The sequence below is a fragment of the Miscanthus floridulus genome, chromosome 17 (assembly GCF_019320115.1).
Source record: "Miscanthus floridulus cultivar M001 chromosome 17, ASM1932011v1, whole genome shotgun sequence".
In the NCBI taxonomy this organism is placed as follows: Eukaryota; Viridiplantae; Streptophyta; class Magnoliopsida; order Poales; family Poaceae; genus Miscanthus; species Miscanthus floridulus.
This window is the reverse complement of record NC_089596.1, coordinates 73,786,502-73,809,547: the sequence shown is the minus strand read 5'-3', so window position 1 is coordinate 73,809,547 and position 23,046 is coordinate 73,786,502. Positions and strand designations below refer to the sequence as shown.

General features: G+C 45.4%; 2 protein-coding genes across 2 annotated transcripts; both read right to left on the bottom strand.

Annotated features, from left to right (window-relative positions):
• Positions 1-1,796: 1,796 nt before the first annotated feature.
• LOC136519104 (peroxidase 2-like) lies at positions 1,797-10,690 on the bottom strand. The gene is made up of 5 exons (XM_066512762.1): positions 10,430-10,690; positions 10,145-10,303; positions 2,589-2,624; positions 2,267-2,429; positions 1,797-2,149 (listed from the first exon to the last, which is right to left on the bottom strand). The coding sequence occupies exons 1-5, from the start codon at positions 10,688-10,690 to the stop codon at positions 1,797-1,799; spliced, it is 972 nt and encodes a 323-aa protein (XP_066368859.1).
• A 6,400-nt stretch (positions 10,691-17,090) lies between these two features.
• Positions 17,091-18,658, bottom strand: LOC136518394 (peroxidase 2-like). The gene is made up of 4 exons (XM_066512044.1): positions 18,274-18,658; positions 17,992-18,186; positions 17,686-17,848; positions 17,091-17,560 (listed from the first exon to the last, which is right to left on the bottom strand). The coding sequence occupies exons 1-4, from the start codon at positions 18,526-18,528 to the stop codon at positions 17,205-17,207; spliced, it is 969 nt and encodes a 322-aa protein (XP_066368141.1). The 5' UTR covers positions 18,529-18,658; the 3' UTR covers positions 17,091-17,204.
• Positions 18,659-23,046: the final 4,388 nt, after the last annotated feature.

Genomic DNA, 23,046 nt, shown 5'->3' with positions numbered 1-23,046 from the left:
ATGGGGAGAGGTCACGTCTGGCCAAGCGCTCCTGCTCTAACGAAAGCGAGCACGCTGCACTGACCCCGCAATGACAAAGAGGACAGCAGACACCTCAGCCCGGTGCCACGCAGCACGGATAAGACAACACCGCCTCAAAGCGGGGATAACGGGTACAAAGACCACCGACCAGATACGGCCCAACGATACGGATATACGGTCTCACCCACTACGGGATGGAATCCATGATAAGGGTCTCAACATAGAGGCCATCCGGACCGTCTGAAAGCCCCGACCCCAATGATCGGGGTCACGGCCCTCAGCCCTATGAAGTGACCAGGCGATTGACGACCCGAGACTGCTACCAACTCCGATGCGATGCCCCAGGAAACCAGGAGATGGCAACGAAGGCCAAGACAGATACCGTGTCGCATAGGACGGCCGACGAACCACCACCGTGTCTACAGTACCGCCATGGCCAGTACAGTAGCAGCACGTCACACCCTGCCGTGATGTGACCACAAGACCATGATGATAGCCACGCCCAGACGAACACCGAAAGACGGCGTAGCTTGTAAGCCAAGTTAGCTAGGACCTCCCTCAGGCTCACGACCCTTTGGTCGGGGAACCTCCTCTTTGTATCGACCCTGGCCCCAAACTCTATATAAGGACCGCCAGGGCAACGCATTTGGGGTCCCCTATTCATTCACTCATTCTCCATCGTAGTAGGGCTCCTAAAGCTTCCCTTCAGGTAGCCCTTCGTCTAGCTTAGGTTCTCCTACCTCTTCCACCATTCTTGCACCCTCCATTGTAAGAACTTCAGAGCATTCAAGCGAGGAACACACACTCGATCATTTCTGAGACTGGACGTAGGGCCCCGGCCTGAACCAGTATAAATCCTCGTGTCTTTTGGATGCAACCACCGTCTTCCTATAGCAGCGCGATAATCGTATAAGTTTACTAGTCCGGTGTACAAAACACCGACAAAACTTGTAATTTAAAATTTAGCAGTCTAAGTTTTTACGAAAGAATATGGCAAAATAAATTCAACATCATGAGTGTTGTGGTGTAAACTAAAATGACTATTTACTTTATTGTAGTAACTAAGAGCATAGTCTAGGACTTAGAACCTTTTTTAAACAAAATATAAATAAATTAGTGAAATATAAAAATAAAACTTTTGAATAAAAGGAACAATAACTATTAGAGTTTCAACTTAACATGTTGATAAAAAGATAACAAAAAAAGACCAAATTAAAATTGAGAGCTAATACATATAACTTGTGTTTCAACTAAGTATGGCAACATGTATATTAACATTACTAACCAGAGGCCCTCAACAAAACTTTTTCATATTAATCCGCATGAGATGCTTTAGAAAAATAATAAATTCTAAAAATTTTCATAATAATCATAAAGATGTAGCCATTAATAGAATAAATGATAAATTATCACAACCAAATAGAGATTTAGAAAATGAATAGAGAGGGAGAGAGTAAAGGTAATCGGTTTTGAATAATTATGTTTCTAAATTAATTCACAATAATTTTAATGTTTATGTAACTTAAAATTTTATGCCACGCTGGAGAGATGGCTAGTTTGATAAAAAAAATTGTATAAACTCAACTCTCGTGAAATGGACATGCGACCAGCGTGAGAACATTTTTACATTTGCTTTCCAGAAAAGAAAAAAGAGTAATATGAACACCTTACTGTTACAAAGATTGAGAAATGGAAACAGAAGAATCATTTACACAAGCCTTGCATTTGCTTAAGAGAAAAATGGAATCAATCGAATTGAATCAATGTATTCAGAGTCAGTAGCGTTTGTTAACCCTCCGGCAGTTGTTCCTGATCTCCCCATCCTTTCCTATCAGCGGGCTAATGTTTCCCATCTTAATCATGGATGCCACGAAGTTTTTGAAAAAATCCTGTTGGTTCCCGGCGAACCGATGAACAATGGGAGTAGTGGTCGCCGCCGCACAAGGGTCCGATAGCATAACCTGGTCGGACCGGAGCTGAGCGTGGCCCTCTAAGAGGTTGTTGTAATACTTGTTGTCGAACAACTTGGGTGTGACCTGGTCCAGGTTCTCCAGTGCGCCGCTGGACTGGCCGGCTGTGCAATTCTGCTGCGTGAACTGGCACTGTACTTTGCCGAATGTGTGCGCTCCTGAAGTGGTAATAACAGCTATGTTGAGATTTGAGACAAGGCACACACTGTCTTAAGCTTTAACTCCTAAGCTTGAAGTGTTTGTGTTGCTACATCGGTAAGTGGAAGTTTGATTACCTTGGAGGGCGACGAGGTCAGTGTCGTCGAGGTTGAAATTTCTGAACTTCTCCAAGAGTTTGTCCAGGGGGTCGAAAGGGCTGGGTAGGTTGTTGGCGCTCTTGATGTTAGTCGTCGTGCCGTCTCGCCGGCCGAGCAGCACCCTCCATCGTGGCCTTCCAGCCTGCAAGCACGCAGTTCATGCATCATTCCGTCAGCTCAGTTGACATCGAAAAATTATTAATTAATGTGGAGCAAGGTTGGGAAGCTAGCTAGTACTACGAAATAATACTAGTTGATCAATGGAATAAGCTAACTAGGTATGGGACTATGGAGTTCTTACGAGTTCGACAGAGATCTCGGCTGCCAGGGCGAGGATGTCGCACAGGAGACGATGCCAGGGCACGCTGCCTCCAGCGCGCTCTTGTATGAATGTTGCATCATAATAAAGTTTGTCAATGACTTCTTTATATAATAAGTTTACATTTTAATTAAAACATTATGATATTAAACTTGTCGGGGTTATAACCCCGGGGTATCTCAAGGCACCGACTAGGTAGCAGGCCACGTGGCCTACAACGCATCGGCGAGGAGAGGCCCAAGCGACCGAGGCCCCGCAAAAGACGAGCATCACAGGCTAGGAACTAAGGCCGGGGTCGGTCGTGACCCATTCTCTAGCCCTAGCCGCGCGACATTCGCAAAGCACACGACCTCTCCCCATTATGACCCTCGGAAGGGATGAGGAGAAGTCGTGTTTGGCCAAGCGCTCCTGCTCTGACAAAAACCCTGCAAGGACCGAGGGAACTGCAGACACCTCAGCCCAATCAGAAACCAACCCTGTGCCGCGCCGCACAGACAAGACAACACCGCCTCAAAGCAGGGATAACGGGTACAAAGACCACTGACCAGATATGGCCCGACGATATGGATATACGGTCCCACCCACTATGGGATGGGATCCACGATAAGGGTCTCAACACAGAGACCATCCGGACCGGCTGAAAGCCCTGACCCCGACGATCAGGGTTGCGACCCTCAGCCATATGAAGTGACCAGGCGATCGACAACTCGAGGCGACTACCAACTCCCATGCGATGCCCCGGATAAACTAGGAGATAGCAACGAAGGCCAAGACGGATATCGCGTCGCACAAGACAGCTGATGAACCACCATCGTGTCTATAGTGCCGCCACGACCAGCACAGTAGCACCACGTCGCACCCTGCCGCGACATGGCCACAAGACCATGACAATAGCCACGCCCAAACGAACACTGGAAGACGGCGTAGCTTGTAAGCCAAGTTAGCTAGGACCTCCCTCAGGCTCACGACCCTTTGATTTGGGGAACCTTCTCTTTGTATCAGCCCTGGCCCCGAACTCTATATAAGGACTGGCCGGCTGTGCAATTCTGCAGTGCGCCGCTGGACCGGCCGGCTGTGCAATTCTGCTGCGTGAACTGGCACTGTACTTTGCCGAATGTGTGCGCTCCTGAAGTGGTAATAGCAGCTATGTTGAGATTTGAGACAAGGCACACACTGTCTTGAGCTTTAATTTCTAAGCTTGAAGTGTTTGTGTTGCTACATCGGTAAGTGGAAGTTTGATTACCTTGGAGGGCGACGAGGTCAGTGTCGTCGAGGTTGAAGTTTCTGAACTTCTCCTGGAGTTTGTCCAAGGGGTTGAAAGGGCTGGGTAGGTTGTTGGCGCTCTTGATGTTAGTCGTCGTGCCGTCTCGCCGGCCGAGCAGCACCCTCCATCGTGGCCCTCCAGCCTGCAAGCACGCCGTTCATGCATCATTCCGTCAGCTCAGTTGACATCGAAAAATTATTAATTAATGTGGAGCAAGGTTGGGAAGCTAGCTAGTACTACGTGTTAGAATCGATGTGTGTGTACTTTTCTGTGTAACCCGTATATCCGGATAGGCTCCTCGCTTTTTCAGTAGATGCACCGTAGCCGGTGCCGCGGTGTAGAAGACGTCCAGCGCCGGCGAGATGAAGTCCAATGACGCCGGCGATGTCCTGCAGGGGCGAGGCAGAGGCGGCGGGGTTGGCGGACTCATCCCGTCGCTGGCAGCACGCTTTAGGATTGGATTAGGGTATCTCTGTAGGTGGGTGTGGCGGCTCCAGTCAACCTCGTAGTCCGAGCCCTCACCCCCACCTTCCTTTTATGTGTGCTGTGCGACAGGGGCCCATCAACCGGATTAGGGTTGGGCTTCCCCGATCAGGGAGCAGAGATAAGGGCCCAATAGGCCGTTGGGCCTATTGGTGGAGATCAACTAACATTCTCCCCCTTGATCTCATTCCATCTTTCACTTTCATATTATTTGCTTTTGTTCATTCCATTACAGATTAGCTCATAGAGCATGTCTCATCGTCACGGTCCATTGCCGATAAACTTAACAGCTACAACTCACTACTCTGTTCTGAAATAGATACTTATCTTTGGCCTTCTTTTGTCCAGGAATATTTTAGGCTTTCCCTTAAACCCAAGCTAGCTACATGTTCTATGAACACCATGTCATCTGAACATGTTGGGTGGTAAGTCTTTTGTAAGCGGATTCGCGAGCATCCTTTCTGTTCTTATATGCTTAAGACTTATGACTTGATCCCGGACTTTTTCTTTCACAATATAATATTCTATGTCAATGTGTTTGGCAGCACCACTTGACTTATGTTGTGAGCATACTGTACTGCCAGATTATAATCGCAGTATTACTTTAGTGGTTTATAGATGTCGTCTACCACCTTCAAACCGGGTATGAACTTCGTTAGTTAGTTCACCTGCCCGTTGCCTCATAACACGCTACAAACTGTCATATATTGTGGACGATGTAGTGACAGTTTGCTTTGAGCTTTTCCATGAAATAGCTCCTCTTTGCGAGATGATAGAAAATCCACGTCTGGATATGTATTCACTCTCGCATAATCAGAATCTGAATATCCCACCATGTGGAGTGAATCAGATCTTCCATATGTCATCATGAGGCCTTTCGTTTCTTGCAAATAATGCAAGACTTTCTTTACTAATTTCAGTGTTCTATTCCAGAATTGCTCTGGAATCTGCCAAGTAAAACCCGGTAACAAATGCAAAGTCAGGGCGCGTACATACTTGAGCATGTTGCAAGCTTCCGACAGCTGAAGCATATAGAACCACTTTCACTTTGTCGATTGAGCTCATATTGGTTCCTGGGGCATTGAAAATCCCCACATCTGTCGCCCTTGACTATAGGAGCAGGTGAGAGACTACATTTGTGCATACTGAATTTCTTTAAGATCTTTTCCATGTATGCCTTTTGTGACAGTCCTTATACCCTTTTTCTTTTATCTTGGTGAATCTCGATCCCTAGAACGAACGAGGCTTCGCCAAGATCTTTCATATCAAATTTCTTTGTCTCCAGTAGTAGACTGACATCACTACTAGCAAGTAAGTTATCATCTACATACAGGACAAGGAAGATAAACTTCCTATTCTTAAACTTTGCATAGACACAATTGTCCTCTACATTCTCTTTTAAAACCCAAAATTCTTTATTGTCTGATCAAACTTCAAGTACTACTGTCTTGAAGCTTGTTTTAATCCATAAATGGATTTCTTTAGGCGGCATCCCATTCGTTCTTTTCCTTCCATGACAAAACCTTTCGGTTGTGCCATGTAAACCTTTTTCCTCCAAGTCTCCATTGAGAAATGCCGTCTTTACATCCATCTGATGTAATTCTAAATCGTAATATGCCACTAATGCCATTATGATTCTGAAGGAATCCTTACATGAGACTGGAGAAAAGGTCTCATTGTAATCAATCCCTTCTCTTTGCATAAATCCTTTTGCCACAAGTCATGCTTTATATATTTCTATATTCCCTTGAGAGTCAAGTTTTGTTCTGTAGATCCATTTACAGCCTACTGTATTGGCTCCTTTAGGAATTATTTTCAAATCCCAAACTTTATTGGCATTCATCGATTTCATTTCATCTTTCATGGCCTCAAGCCACTTTGATGACTGATCACTACTCATGGCTTCTTCAAACGAGGCTTTGATAATCCTCCATTTGAAATTCTTTAGTATTGTACACTTCATAATCAGCAGGAATAGCTGATTTTCTAACTCTTTGAGACCTTCTAGGGGCCTCCACATTTGGCACATCCACTATTTGAGGCTGTTGTTGCTCCCCCTCATGTGTGGCAATTGGTTCTATTAGATCCTGAAGAACAGGTTTCTCATTTTCATTCATTGTTGCCACAGGTGGGATAACAACTGATGCTGGCACCACAGTATCTAGCACTGTCGGTGCAGCTACAGCAGGTAGTGAGAAAATTGGCTCATGAATCATTGGAGTGGGCGCTTACACCCGCTTCACTTCAAGGTCAATTTCTCGAGCTACCATGCTCCCCCTCATCAATTCGTTCTCTAGGAAGACATCATGTCTCGTTTTCACAAACTTTGTATATCTCTCTAGACAGTAGAAACGAAAACCTTTTGACTTTTCTGTGTAGCCAAATAAATGACAACTTACTATTTTGGGATATAACTTCCCAATGTTTGGGTTAAACACTTTAGCCTCAGCAGGGCTCCCCCCACACACGCAAGTGGTTAAGTGAGGGTGTTCTTTCTGTCCACAACTCATACAGTGTTTTGAGCACTGACTTTCTTGATACTCTATTGAGAATATGAATGGGGGTTTTTAACGCCTCCATCCACAGGCTCAACTATAAGGTAGAGTAACTTATCATATTGTCCACCATATCCATCAGGGTACGATTGATTCTTTTAGCTACTCTATTCTGCTGAGGTTCACCCAGTATAGAATACTGGGCTACTATGCTATTCTTTTAGGGTATGCCGACCGTAGTACTCCCCTACGGTCAGACCTGACTATCTTAATCTTTAATAACTTAAATTTATCCAATACATCTTTTCTTTCTTTAATTGGATAAATATAGCCATAATAGGAGTAATCATCTGTGGATGTTATGAACAAATCATTACCATCCATACTCTTTACAGGAAACTTACCACAGATGTCTGTGTGAATAATCTATAAAATTCCTGCACTTCGTTTGTCATCTTTCTTACTTTTCTTCATATACTTTTCTTTTATGCATTCTCTGCATTGTTTTAAATCTAAGAGCTCTAATGGAGGAAGAATATCATTCTTAACTTGTCTTTCTATTCTCCCCCTCGAAATATGGCCTAAACGACATTGCCATAATTTCGACAACGCATCGTGAGCTCTCTTATGCCACCACTTCAGCTGAGTAGCATATGTCTTTGAAGAGCCAGTAAACTGACTCTTTATTCTATCGAGGTACTTGGTGACCGTGTCACACTCTGAGATTTAGCCTACAATTACAGGTTCAATCATGTTCTTTATCACAGCCAAACTTTTTCTTGTTGGTAGTGATTCATTTCCTATGCCCAAGAAGTCATAGGATATCTTTTGGGATTCAAAATCCCTCTCTTTAGTTGCCCAAATGGCATCATTCACTTTTGTCTCCCTCACCGGTGCCACAAACTCAGTGGAACACAGTGAGGTGACTACCCAGTCCACCTCAAACAAGATGAAAAACCAGGTTAAAACTTTTCTTAACATAGAAATAACATCATTTGCATGCCTTGATTCCAACGTTGGTCAAAATCAAAACATACAATTATTCTTATACACTAATTCTACATCACCGTTGGGCAGAAATAGAATTAATGCATAAATCTTTAACATCCACAACTGTTCTTACACACTAATTCTACATCACCGTTGGGCAGAAGTAGAATTAATGCATAAATCTTTAAAATAAACATATGTTCTTATACACTAATTCTACATCACCATTGGGCAGAAGTAGAATTAATGCATAAATTATTAACATTACGATATTGTTATTATCAACGTTGGTCAGAAAATAACAACATCATAATCATGTCAAATCTCTTTTTCTCTCCAATTAAATACCATATTGGTTCAAAATAACTGGAGAATCAACGTTTTCTTTAGCAGCGGAATAACTTTCTTTTTCTCCGATTAAATACCATGTTGGTACAAATTAACTGGAGAATAAACAATTTCTCTTTAGCAGCGGAAAATAATTCAATTTCTTAAATTTTACCCACAGGGAAAAATTACCTTTTTCTATTTTTCTTTTGAGCCAATTTGCATTTTCAATTTTCCAGGAAAAGGAAAAAACGAAACTGGGCTCTTGCTCTTTACTATTTTGGCCTGAAACGGCCCACGGCCCACAGCCCACACGCCCTTCCCACGCGCTCCCCCGCGCCCAGGCCGTAACCTGGGCCTGGGCCGGGAATTCGGCCTGGGGCGCGCACCCGCTTGGGCTGAAGGCCGGCCCGGTGAATCTGCGCCGTCCGATGGAGATCGACGGCTGCGCGTCGATTTCGCGCCAACAAAACCCGCCACGACCAGCGCATAGCAAAACCCTAGAATCATTTCCATTCGGTCTCTCTCTCTCTCTCTCTTCGCTCGCCGCTCTCTCCTCTCTCTACCTCTCTCAGCCGTAACCAGGCGCTACCGAGAGGACACCGAGCGAGCGAGCGGGCGGTGGAGCGACCATGGCGCCGTCGCCGGCCCCCTCGCCATCGCGCGTGCTCCCCAACGGGTGAGCACGCCGCCGTCGAGCGGCCTGGCCGCGGCCTTTTCTCCTTTGGCTGAGCCCGGCGAAAAATCTTCCCGGCTCGGTCTTCTTCTCCCTCGCCGGCGAAAGGCCGGTTCGGCTCCCTTTTCCCTTCTTCCCCGTCCCCTTCTCACCTTTGGGATTAACCCGTGGTGGGGTTGGGGCCAAGATCTAGGGTTAGGGTTGCGCTTTTCGATTCGATTTGATTCGGCCGATTCGTTTTTCTGTTCTTTTGATTTCTTTCTTTCGTTTGTTCACCCGAAAAGGGGATCTAGGGTTAGGGTTTCGGCTCTGTTCATCTTAATGCCGAAACATATCCTTTTTCCTTTAATTTCTTTTCTTTTCGGATTTGATTTCGATTGAGATGAGGGGGGTAGGGTTCCGAAAGTCTTTCCCTTCCTTTTCTCTTCTTCTTCTTCTTCCCCAATCGGATCTAGATGCTTTTCTTTGTTTGACCGATTGGGGTTAGCCCTTTCTCCATGTGAGTTAGGGCTAGGTCTTAGGGTTCTTGAGATCCCTTTTCCCCTTTCTTTTCTCTGATTTGCTGTTCTTCCTTTTCTTTTCTTTGACATCCGAATGGATCTAGGGTTAGGTTCTCCTTTCTTTTCTTTGACATCCGAATGGATCTATTCTTTTCTTTACTTTTGTCGTGCGCCATCAAACGGTGCGGCTCCTTTCCCCCACGCGCGGTGGCGGTGAGCCGGTCTCTCTTTCCTTTTGCTTTTACCCGGTTAGGGTTAGGGTTACACACTTGTAACCTAGCTCCGATGCCAATGTTAGAATCGATGTGTGTGTACCTTTCTGTGTAACCCGTATATCCGGATAGGCTCCTCGCCTTTTCAGTAGATGCACCGCAGCCGGCGCCGCGGTGTAGAAGACGTCCAGCGCCGGCGAGATGAAGTCCAATGACGCCGGCGGTGTCCTGCAGGGGCGAGGCAGAGGCGGCGGGGTTGGCGGACTCATCCCGTCGCTGGCAGCACGCTTTAGGATCGGATTAGGGTATCTCTGTAGGTGGGTGTGGCGGCTCCAGTCAACCTCGTAGTCCGAGCCCTCACCCCCACCTTCCTTTTATGTGTGCTGTGCGACAGGGGCCCATCAACCGGATTAGGGTTGGGCTCCCCCGATCAGGGAGCAGAGATAAGGGCCCAATAGACCGTTGGGCCTATTGGTGGAGATCAACTAACACTACGAAATAATACTAGTTGATCAATGGAATAAGCTAACTAGGTACGGGACTATAGAGTTCTTATGAGTTGACGGAGATCTCGCCTGTCTGGGTGAGGATGTTGGCGCAGGAGACGATGCCAGGGCACGCTGCCTCCAGCGCGCTCTTGATGTCATCGACCACCTCAAAGCCACGCGCAGATTTGTCGTTGGCGGGCACGTGTTTCTCCGACTGGATCGCCGGGAGATCGTCGTCCAGCAGAATGGAGCCGTCACAACCCTGAAACATTTGGCCGTTCATTCATGTCAGATGATGAAACGAACGCACTTAGCTGCCGCGTTCATCTTACAGCAGTATTGATCAGCCACGGGCAGAAGCAAGCATGGAATCGAACTGTGTGCTCACGTTGACAAAGCAGTCGTGGAAGTGGAGGCAGATGAGGCTGGTCGGGACGCGCAGGTCGGAGACCCGCGCGTCCTGGATGACGCGCCGGACGACGTCGTAGGCGCTGGGGCACGACTCGTCGTAGAACCCGGAACTCAGGGCCACGCCGCCGCTAGGAGCGTAACCGTGGCCGTGAGCAGCTCCAGCCAAAGCGAGCAAGAGCGCACAGTGCGCGGCTAACAGCAACCCGAGAGACGAGATGCGCGAGGAAGCTGCCGCCATGCAATGCAGGTCAGAGTGGTACACTACATGTGCAGTGATCGCTGGAGATCGAAGCTAGTTGATGGCTACTACACATGCGAGAGGGATGGGTGGATGCGGCAGCTTATAGTGTCGAGCGAGCGATGGGCAAGCGGTGCGGACTGTTTCGCTGGGGTTGGAGGATTGTCTTGGGCGTGCGTGTGCGTTTGACATTTTCCAAGTGCCGGAGCATGTCAATTTAAGTACTTGTTAGGGCCGGCGTTATGCCGCTGCACGCGGTTGCATCCAAATTTATTATTGTTGCTGTGTTGACCGATGAGGCGATGTACACATATGATTGCGGCCCCAGCAGAAGCGGTCGTGACGAGAGTGACCAGAAGCGGTCGTGACGAGAGTGACCAAAGCTGCACCATTTTATATATCCAGAAGAACTAGTAAAGGGAAAAAAAAAATGAAGGTGCGGTGATGCTCAGCTCAGCAACTTTGGATCAGTAGGGACATTTCCGCTTTCCAGCTGTATTGGTATGGAGTATGGACCAACTCCAAAGTCAGAAATAGGGGGGGGGGGGGGGGGGGGGGGGGGGGATGGATCTACAAATCAGCACTAATCGGTATTTTTTTTAAATGGTAAAAAATAATTTTCAGAGGTGATGTTCATAATCACCTCTATCAAACGTCTCTAGAAACTAAACATTTTTTGGAGTGGATATGTAATGTAGGGTGGAGGGTGTTAGCAACCATCCTTCAAAATGTTTTTAAACTTGCAAAAACAGAAAACAGTAGAAATGTGACCTCTTGTCTTGCGTGAGCCCTCTACCACACCACTTAATCACTTACTTTTACTATGTATCTAAACATAGTGTATATCTAAGTGTATAGTAAAATCTATGTATCTAGAAAATGAAAACCTCTTTATAGTTTGGAATGGAGGGAGTATAATTTTGTCTTAATAACTTCTACAAATATTTTATTGAATTTTTTTTACCTAAACCAATTGTGGAAATAAATATTCATCTAATTTCTAACATCTCATAAGGCTCTATAACTTTGCATAGAGCATGTATCCATCTAAGGTCGTTTAATTTTTTTTAAAGAAAATTAAATTAAAAAAATCTAAGAACTCAACAAACATCTAGCCCAAACATTGAATAAAAAAACTATCAATTATTAAGTTTTACATGAACTTCAAAATTTTGTTATAAAGTTTGTCTTTATCTGGCTTTATTTTAAAAGTTATGAATTTACTTCCACCAAAACTATTTTGAAAGACGAGCCATCTTACCTACTACCTCAAAAAATCAAGCTTTATGGGGCAGTTGGTGTTACCCACAGTCAATAACATCAATCACCTATAGAAAACGTTTTTCTAGGGCAGTCCGTTTGCTGAATCTCTCTGATGACTTCAAAGAAACAGAGTCACCATGCCTTTGGTCCCTGCCCATGTAAACCTATCGTCCGCAAATGTGACATGTTCCACCACTCATAATGCACTTTCTCCCTCACTTTTTTTCCCATGAACACATTGCTACACGACCACGGCATAGGGTAAAGGGTTTGGTTAATGGCCAATACAATGCTAGCCATTATGTCGGTGCTTTGTCACTAGCAATGGGTATTGGGTTGTGTATTCCTAACGATGATGACCTAATGACGATGATAGGGTTATGGGACAAATCAAGAACTCAATGGAAGAGACCGATTTATGTAGGTTTAGGCCCTCGTTGTGAGGTAATACCCTAGTCATGTGTTGGTGGATGTATAAGGTGTGTTTGGTTGGGTGCCCAATCCCTGGCCTGGTTCCCTAGAGCCAAGATGGGTTTGTTTGGTTGGCTGTAGGTGGGATTTAGCCTAGCTCCACGAGACCACCGTACGCCCTAGGCCTGGCTCCAAAAAAACGCCAGCAGCGGCCATTTTTCTGGGCTTGGCTTGATTCGCATCACCTTCCGGTTGCCAGCGCCGCTCGTCCTCGCTCGCCCTACCAGTCGCCGGCACTGCACAGTTCTCCATCACCGCAGAGGCGCATAAGATATCTGCCATCAAGGAGAAGCATAAGATTCGTTTCCTCGTGATGAAGAACCGATTGACGGCTTTCTGCCAGGACATTCAACATTTCAAGAGCATATTGATTTGTTTGACATGCTACCCATGCCAATTCTTAATTGTGATGCTTCTTTTTCTGTTGGAGAATCAGTTTCGAGCTTCTACCAAGGAAGAGAGGAGTGCGACAAGTGGCATGTGTCCCAACCGTAGGCAGTGAAGACAATGTGGACCTAAGAAGAACTTCAATATAATTTCTTTTTCCTACAAAGGTCCCCTTGTACGGGGCTAAGGCTGGACGAAAAACTCGAAGCTCGTTAACTCGCTCGGCTCGTGGCTGGCTCGACTCGGCTCGGCTCGGCTCGTTATGATAACGAGCCGAGCCGAGCCAAGATTTTAGCTCGTTAGCTATAACGAGCCAACTCGAGCCAGCTCGTGAGCCGCTCGCGAGCTAAATGAGCCAAGCTTCTAGGAAAAAAAGTATCAAAACTTGTATTAGTTTTTGTATTACTTCATGTCTTGCACTTTATAATTGACTAGTAACTGGTCTATACCCTATAAATTGACTGGTAACTGGTCTAGATGCATTTCTTGTGTATTATTATTATTCTTAAATTTTAAATAAATGCAAATATTATATTTTGTGTATTTTTTATACCTGGCTCGCGAGCTTAACGAGCCAGCTCGAGCTTTTAACGAGCCGAGCCGAGCTGGCTTTCTGGCTCGTTAGGATAACGAGCCGAGCCGAGCTAGCTCGTTATCTTAACGAGCCAGAACGAGCCGAGCCCAAACGAGCCGAGCCGGCTCGTTATCCAGGCTTATACGGGGCTACATGTAATATTACCTTTGTATAATTAATAAAATGTCCAACTAGCTTTCTAAAAAATTTAAGCATTGCATTGGGCCATATAAGAGCATCTCCAACAGATACCCCAAATAGGACCCTGCTCTATCTTTTGGTGCCAAAGTAAACTCAATTCAACAGGACCCAACTCAGGGTCCCTAGTATCGAGGCCCTCAAATTTTCCCTACTATCTCATATGGATGCATAGGGAGCTCCCTACTTCTTTCTATGATTTTTTCTCCATAAACTCACTACCATGGTCTTTTCTTTCATCCTGACCCATTCATGCGCCATCATCGCCGTATTCTCCTCCAGCGTGGTTCGCCGACGAAGCACTCGGTCCAGCACAGCTCCCCTCTTGGTCACCTGTCCTGTTCCTTGATGAGGTGCATTCAATGCGACTCCTCTGTGGTCTCCGTTGCTCCTCATCCTCGTGCCCCATAGCTTAGTCAATTAGAACAACTGCGGTGCTCCTCGACCTTGTGCTTCCATAGCTCAATCAGTCAAAACAAATCGATGGCAGTGCTCCTTGCCCTTGTGCCTCCATGGCTCAGTCAATTGCAATGGTGGTAGATATTACAGAATGACGGTTTGGTCCTTATACCAGTGTCTACTAAAATTTATTTGAGAGTCCTAATTTGAGGGCTCCTATTAGAGTAAATACAAAAAATTTACCAGGCCCTTAAAAATAACGAGATCTCTTAAATAAAAGGTAGGGGGCTGATTTGAGGGTTCCTGTTGGAGTTGCTCTAAGCCTTGACAAGCTAGGCCCCTGCATTTTACATTTACCCTCTTGACGTACTTGTGGTTGTGGATTTTAAAGAAAAAGAAAAAAAAATGAAGGTGGCACAAATGAATGGCGATGCTCGTGGGACGACAAAAGCATGGCTTCCCTAGGGCAAGGATCAAGCGGCGCCGGCTGCGCGAGGAACCTTGTTTATCGCTGCCCTGGCATTAGCATCGTCAGGTCTACTATGACCGCCACGAGCGTGGCTTTCAGGTTTTGCATGTCATATTGCCTCGTTGTCCATGCTGCCATTGTACGTGTCCACGGTGTGACATGGATATGTCGTTGTTGCTGCAGAGATGAATGGACATGTCATTTCCTCTAGCATAACGCGCATTAGCCGAACGCATGAGCACGAGAGGCGAACAATGGCAATGCAAGGCTAGCACGAGAACAGAACAATGGCATTGCGGTAATGAGACGTCCGGATAATACCTTGGGCGAGTGACTGAGCTTGTCCGGCGACTCGTCATGCTTGCGCAGTCGCAAACAACACCGGATGTTCTTCTAGCCTTTAAATGTCACACCAGATAATATGGTGATGCTATGTTGGTTGATTCCTCTCGCAGCTAGTAGAGAATATTCTAGCAACGTTTGGGCGGCATTGTCATTATATTACGCCCCGGGTACCCTCGCCGCAAGGAAAACATGGCAAATGGAACAAGGTGCATCGAGCATCTACGCAAGAGGCCGAACCCGGATATGTTACCTCATCTACTTGGTGGACAAGACACAACAAGATATATACTTATAAACCAACACTAACCATCTAAATTTCCTTATAACAAACTAGGAAATATGTAAACCGATTAGGACTCTATCTGTAACTCTACCCCGGACTATATAAAAAGGGGTAGGGAGCCATGATTGGTTATCCCAGCGCATCCCAAAAAGATTGAGCTCATCCTCCATATAGCTCCACCCATAGGAACATTATTGTGATCTCCTACTCGTAACCGACCTCGAGCGCACATCGCACAAGCAATAAAGATCATCATCTGCACTGGACGTAGGGTACCCATACCTGACCTAGTATAAACATACCTCGTGTGTTACCCCCTCCACTCGACTACCGTGATACCCAAATTACCATTTGTTTGTACATAAAAACAACGAAAGCGTCAAGTTGTGCAAGATACATTATGCTGTCATCACTAAAGGAATGCAATGGCTTGATAGAGGCCATGGTGATGGAATTCTTCAGCTAGTTTGTAGGATAGGGACTTGAGAGTCATTCTTTTGATTTTGTGTCTTAACTTGTATCATCATATAGTGGAGTGTGGTCTAAATACCATGGGTCTATTCTAAACCGCTATACCTATTCATGAGCCTTGTTATGGTACACCCATTACCTTCTAGGAGGTAAGAGGTCAAATAAATCCGAGCCCTTCATTTTAAGAAAAAGTAAAACAATTAACTAAAGTTAAAAAAGAAATAACCAGCAAAATTATTAGTTTTAGATGGAAAATTATGTCAACGTTACTGTCCATCCACCTAATTACGGGAATGAAGTATGATTTGACATGCACGGCAAATCACCTTCACATAATTTAAGTATTAGAAATGAAGTATGATTTGACATGCACGGCAAATCACCTTCACATAATTTAAGTATTAGGAAATTGTATTACCATGGTTGGCCATACACGTACAGAGTTTACTTCCCAAATTAACATCTAAATTTTCTCAACTAATTTATTCGCTCAATCTATTTTCTCTAGAAATTGTTATCAATGAACTGTCGGGCGGAGCAGCGATTTGATGACGAGTCAAATCTATCTACAAGCAAGTCTCGTTTCTTGTTTTGATAATCTAGCTGACATGTTTCTTGTATTTGCATTCCAAACCGTAACATACATCTAGCTAACATACATGTTAAAATCTACAAGCAGGTGTTCAGAGAATTTGGCTGGAAACCGACTGCCAAGACCTAGTGCGGCTGTGGAATGAGGGCATGAATCATAGATTAGCCGTGTTGATGATGATTCTGAGGGAGATCTGGGAGATGAGTCTGAATTTCCAAGACTTTAAATTTTCTTTCATTTCTAGAAGATGTAACCAGGGGCGGATCCAGGGCCCGGGCTGCCCGGGCTGTAGCCCGGGGCGAGTCCATGTAGCCCCTTTAACATATGTGGTGTTTAGCCTAAAAACTATGATCTTAATTAGACAAAAGGAGGCCTAGGAAGCAAGATCAGACTATTTTGAACGTGAATCAGCAGCTCAGCCCGGGGCACAGCCCCGTTCTGGATCCGCCCCTGCATGTAACAGAGTAGCGCATTCAATAGCAAAGCAGGTCACAGGTGATGACAGGTCCGGGTGGTGGCATGTTAGCCCGACTTGCATCGAACACCTGTTGACCGCAGATTGTAATCCCGGAATTGTTTGAGTAATGAATCTCCCAAGTCGCAAAAAAAAAAAGGGCTGACATAATCTAAAAACCATTTAGGGTGGTGGCTATCAGCCTATCACAAGGTAGGTTGCTACTACTTTGCTCGTCACTCGTGCCTCCTTCGTGGGCTCGGCCACCTCCCTGCATTCCCTTTCTAAACCTAGCACCAACGGTGTATAAAAGGGAACTAGCAACAACAATTCTTATATAAAAAAAAAACTCTAAATCCCTATACAGGTATATATCCCTTTACCTTAAATTTTTCCTGTCGACGTCGTTTGAAATTTGTTTGAGATTTGCTGGTATTCGTCTAGGAAGCTGGAGGCATGTAAAACATTTTCACATTTGCTTTATTTTCGGGAAGAGAAAAGGAGAACATCTTACAGTTACAAAGAATGAGGAAAAGAAATAAAAGAATGATTATTCACGCATATATATACATCGCAATTCGTCAACCAATCAAATTGAAATGGAGTTTTCAATAGCCTTTGCTATTGGTCCTTCGGCAATTTTTCCGTATCTCTCCATCAGTCCCAGTTAGCGGGCCTATGTTGCCCATCTTAACCATGGATGTGGCAAAGTTCCTAAAGAAATCTTGTTGGTTGGCTGCAAACCGATGAACAACGGGAGCGGTCGTCGCCTCCGCGACAGCGTCTGACAGCATGACCTGGTCGGAGGGTAGCTGTGCGGCGCCGTGCAGGAGGTTACCGTAATACTTGTTGTCAAACACGTTGGGGGTGACCCGGTCTAGGTTCTCCAGTGTGTCCTCTGGCTGCCCAGCTGCACAGTTCTCTTGTGTGAACTGACACTGTACTTTACCAAAAGTGTGCGCTCCTGAAAGAGAAATTTGTCGTTGAAATCAGCATGTAAGCCATGGTACAAAGAAATGTAGAGCTATGAAACGTACACAATTATATTTCCTTATAAATAATAAATGTGTTAGATTAAGTCAATATTACCTTGGAGGGCGACGAGGTCAGTGTCGTCCAGGTTAAAGTTTCTGAACTTCTCCTGGAGCTTGTTGAGTGGATCGAAAGGGCTCGGTAGGTTGTTGGCGCTCGCGATGTTAGTGGTCATGCCGTCTCGCCGGCCGAGCAGCACCCTCCATCGTGGCCCTCCGGCCTGCAAACATGCAGTTCACGATTTCGTCAGTTCTCAGTTGAAATCGAAAAATTAACGTGGAGCAAAATTGGGAAGCTAGAGCCAGCTAGTACGAAACACTAGTTGTTCACTAGAAGAAGCCATCTGATGGTATGGGTTCTTACAAGTTCGACGGAGATCTCGGCTGCCAGGGCGAGGATGTCTGCGCACGAGACGATGCCAGGGCACGCTTCCTCCAGCGCGCTCTTGATGTCATCGACCACCTCGAAGCCACGCGCTGATTTGTCGTTGGCAGGCACGTGTTTCTCGGACTGGATCGCCGGGAGATCGTCGTCCAGCAGAAGGGAGCCATCGCAACCCTGAAACAGTTGGCCGTTCATTGATGTCGTCAGATATTGATCAGCCACGGGCAGAAGCAACTAAGCAAGCATGAACTGTGTGCTCACGTTGACGAAGCAATCGTGGAAATGGAGGCGGATGAGGCTGGCCGGGATGCGCGGGTCGGAGACGCGCGCGTCCTGGATGACGCGCCGGACGACGTCGTAGGCGCTGGGGCACGACTCGTCGTAGAACGCGGAACTCAGCGCCACGCCGCCGCTAGGAGCGTAACCGTGAGCAGGTCCAGCCAAAGCGAGCAAGAGCGCGCAGTGCGCGGCTAACAGCAACCTGGGAGACGAGATGCGCGAGGAAGCTGCCGCCATGCAGGTCAGAGTTGCTACACGTGCAGGAGATCGAAGCTGGTTGATGGAATGATGGCTACTACTACTAACAGTGCAGACTGCAGGCAGGCTGGTGGCTCCGTCTAGTGCCGGTGATTGCTGCAGACGGAGCTTGCAGTTGCAGTGAAGAGAGCCGGAGGATGCGAGAGGGATGGATGGATGCGGCAGCTTTTATAGTCTCGAGCTAGCGAGATGGGCAAGCGGACTGTTTCCCTGGAGTCGATAGGAGGATTATCTTTGGAGTGCGTTTGACAGTTTCCAAGTGGCGGAGCATGTCAATTTGTTGCGGTGTTGACCGATGAGGGCATGAGGCGATGTACACGTATGATTGCGGCCAGACCAGAAGCGGTCGTAACGAGCACGAGCTAGTGACCAAAACTGTACATTTTATATACGTGTCTAAAAAAGTAAAGGAAAAGATAAACATGCGCTATTGCTCAGCGACTCCGATGAGTTGGGGCATCTCCGCTTTCCAGCTGTAGGTATGGAGCAACCCAAAAGTTTTTGGAGGTGAAATTGACAATGACCTATTCACCTCTACCAAAGGTCTCTAGAAACTAAACAATTTGATTTGTACATGCAATTTAGGGTGGAGGGTGTTAGCAACAATCTTTGAAAATGTTTTTAAAACTTGCAAAAATAGAATACAGTAGAAATGTAACCGGCTTGCGTGAGCCCTCTTACCACACCACTCAATCAATTGTGACCATTTACATCCTACTCTCTCCATTACAAATTATAAGATGTTTTGTTTTTTCTAGATAGATTACTTTTACTATGTCTCTAGGCATAATATATATCTAGTGCATACTAAAGCAATGTTTTATTGAATTTTAAGACCTAAACTTGTATTTTAAATGAAAAATCACCTAAAATTCTTAGATCTCATAAAGCTCTATAACTTTGTATATAAAGAGCATGTATCCATCTAAGGTCGTTTAAAGATTAAAAAATAAGTTTAAAATCCAAGAACTCAACAAATAATAATATTTGGCCCCTACACAATTTGAATAAACAATTATCAATTATAAAGTTTTATATGAACTCCAAAAAATTGGTATAAATTTTGTCTTTATTTGATTTTATTTTAAAAGTTTATGAATTTATTTCCACCAAAACTATTTTCAAAGATGGGCCAACTTACCAACTACCTCTGAAAATAGAGCACTATCGCCTCTAGAAAAGAGTTTTACAGGGGCGGACCATTAGTTAGATCGCTCACATGACTTTTTTGGGCTAGCTAAGATGACAACTGACTACAACATGTTCTAAAAATTGTTTTTGTAGTACTCCCTCTGTTTCAAATTATAAGTATTCCAACTTTCTTAGAGAGTCAAAGTATCTCAAGTCTGATCAAAATTATAGAGAAAGTTATAAAGATTTATGACATCAAATAAGTATACTATAAAAATACAATTAATGAAAAAAATCTAATGATACCTAGTTGATATTATAAATGTTATTATTTTATTACATAAACTTGGTCAAACTTGACATGCTTTGACTCTCCAAGAAAGTTGGAATGACTTATAATTTGGGACGGAGGAAGTAATGGATTAAGCTTAGCCCACGCAAAGAAACAGAGCCACCAAGCCCTTGGTATGCGGTATGCCCAGGTAAACCTATTGTCCCCAAAATGTTCCACCACTCACAATGCACTATCTCCCTCACTTTTTTCCCATGAACACATTGCTACACGACCACTGTATAGGGTAAGGGTTTTGGTTAATGGCCAATATATTGCTAGCCATTATGTCCATGTTTTGTCACCAGCCGAGTATTGGATTGTGTATTACCAATGATGATGATATGGCTATGGGCTATCGTGAGGTAATACCTTAGTCCTGTGTTGTTGGATTGTATTGATAAGTGGACATTGGTGTCCCTATAGGATGTCCTTGCATCCATGGATATTGCCTGGTAAGGCATGGTGTGGGACATCAAGCTAGGGATGTTGCCTGATGATGCTCTAGGTTGTTTGTTGTGTGTTGGGATGAGGTGTCTATTGGATCTCCCACTCAGGGGTCTCCTGTTGGCCTTATATAGTTCAGGGAAAACATTATAAGTTGCTCTGATACTAGGATAATTTGAAAATACCTCTAATTATCATTGAAACACCTAAACCTTAATTTAGTATGTAGAATCGGATCAAAATGTTTACCAAGAAATTACCCACGTATACTATTATGAAAAATACATAGTAATCCCCTAAATTTGTTTCTACTTGCCCACTTCTCAGTTATGAAAGACAACTTAAAATAACCCTTAAATTTACATCTAAATTGCCCACACGTGCCTATGTAAGATAATGCAAAGTAATTCCCTAAACTTTCTTTTAAACTACTAACATCCGCCATCATGAAAGACAATATAAATTAACCCTTTAATCAATATCTAAAGTACCCACATGTCGTTATAAAAAAATAAACTAGCATATCCCTCGAATCTACTTCTAAATACAAATATAGAAAATAATTCAATAACCATAAAATGTGATATATGATGTTTCTAAATCACATCCTCTAACACTATCAAAATAAAAGTAACATAAATGATATGTGTCACTACGTCGACCAAGTGAACATCCATATATTTGGACAAAATGTTATATTAAAATTATATAAATTATGAAAAATGAACCCCTTAACAAATTACAAGCAAATGACACTGACAATTGACTTTAAATTGTATGAATGTTGCATCGTAATAAAGTTTGTCAATGATTTCTTTATATAATAACTTTACATTTTAATTAAAACATTATGATATTAAACTTGTCGGGGTTATAACCCCGGGGTATCACAAGGCACCGACTAGGTAGCAGGCCACGTGGCCCGCAACGCATCGGCGAGGAGAGGCCCAAGCGACCGAGGCCCCGCAAAAGACGAGCATCACAGGTCAGGAACTAAGGCTGGGGTCGGTCGCGACCCATTCTCCAGCCCTAGCCGCGCGACGTTCGCAAAGTACACAACCTCTCCCCATTATGACCCTCAGAAGGGATGAGGAGAGGTCGTGTCTGGCCAAGCGCTCTTGCTCTGACAAAAGCGAGCACGCTGCACTGACCCCACAAGGACCGAGGGGACAGCAGACACCTCAACCCGATCAGATACCAACCCTATGCCACGCCACACAGACAAGACAACACCGCCTCAAAGCGGGGATAACGGGTACAAAGACCACCGACCAGATATGGCCCGGCGATACGGATATACAGTCCCACCCACTATGGGATGGGATCCACGACAAGGGTCTCAACATAGAGGCCATCTGGACCGACTGAAAGCCCTGACCCCGACGATTGAGGTCATGGCCCTCAGCCCTATGAAGTGACCAGGCGATCGACAACTCAGGGCGGCTATCAACTCCCATGCGACGCCCCGGATAAACTAGGAGATAGCAACGAAGGCCAAGACGAATACCGCGTCGCACAGGACGGCTGACGAACCACCACCGTGTCTATAGTGCCGCCACGGCCAGCACAGTAGCACCACATCACACCCTGCCGTGATGTGGCCACAAGACCATAACGATAGCCACGCCTAGACGAACACTGGAAGATGGCGTAGCTTTAAGCCAAGTTAGCTAGGACCTCCCTCAGGCTCACAACCCTTTGTATTAGCCCTGGCCCCGAACTCTATATAAGGACCGCCAGGGCAACACATTCGGGGTCCCCTATTAATTCACGCATTCTCCATCGTAGTAGGGCTCCTAAAGCTTCCCTTCGAGCAGCCCTTCATCTAGCTTATGTTCTCCTACCTCTTCCACCATTCTTGCACCCCCCATTATAAGAACTTCAGAGCATTCAAGCGAGGAACACACACTCAATCATCTCTAAGACTAAACATAGGGCCCTGGCCTAAACCAGTATAAATCCTCGTGTCTTTTGGATGCTACCATCATCTTCCTAGAGCAGCGTGGCAATCATATAAGTTTACTAGTCCGGTTTACAAAACACCGACAGTTGGCGCGCCAGGTAGGGGACAGTCACACACTCTCGATTGTTGAGAATGAAGTAATGGCTCTTGGTGCGGCCCCCAGCAGCCGCATCCACTTCTGAAGCCTCGAGTTCACCGACATCAAGGGGCCAGCTCTCATAGACGGTCTTCTCCCTAGCCAAGCCTTGCGCTTCGAGGACTTGGACTTCATGGCCGACCGCCTTGGTCGGCTACAACTGAGCGAAGAGAACGCCTGATCATGGACCGGCCCAAGACGATCCCATGATCGTCGACTCCGATTCGCTAGCATGCCGAGTCGACGCCTATCTCAGGGTGAACCCTGAGCCAGAGTTGAGCCGACGCGTGTTCTACGTGTTGGCAAACACTTTTGCCCAACTCTTCGGAGGTGGGCCCCTGCCACCAGAGGCTGAATTTGGAACTCTAACACTCCACTGCCCTCCGAAATGAGGGACGTGATTGTGCTCTTCGAGCAAGAGCTGGCCAGGTGCAACGGCCGAACGATGACGCTAGATTCCCACGAGTTCATGGGGATGATGGAGCAGGA

Coding starts and splice junctions, on each gene's coding strand:
- LOC136518394 (XM_066512044.1), bottom strand. CDS start 18,528: ATGGCGGCAGCTTCCTCGCGCATCTCGTCTCCCAGGTTGCTGTTAGCC. Junction 17,849..17,991: donor CCGAGATCTCCGTCGAACTT/GTAAGAACCCAT, acceptor GCATGTTTGCAG/GCCGGAGGGCCACGATGGAG. Junction 17,561..17,685: donor TGACCTCGTCGCCCTCCAAG/GTAATATTGACT, acceptor TTTCTCTTTCAG/GAGCGCACACTTTTGGTAAA.
- LOC136519104 (XM_066512762.1), bottom strand. CDS start 10,690: ATGGCGGCAGCTTCCTCGCGCATCTCGTCTCTCGGGTTGCTGTTAGCC. Junction 10,304..10,429: donor TCCACGACTGCTTTGTCAAC/GTGAGCACACAG, acceptor CAAATGTTTCAG/GGTTGTGACGGCTCCATTCT. Junction 2,150..2,266: donor TGACCTCGTCGCCCTCCAAG/GTAATCAAACTT, acceptor TTACCACTTCAG/GAGCGCACACATTCGGCAAA.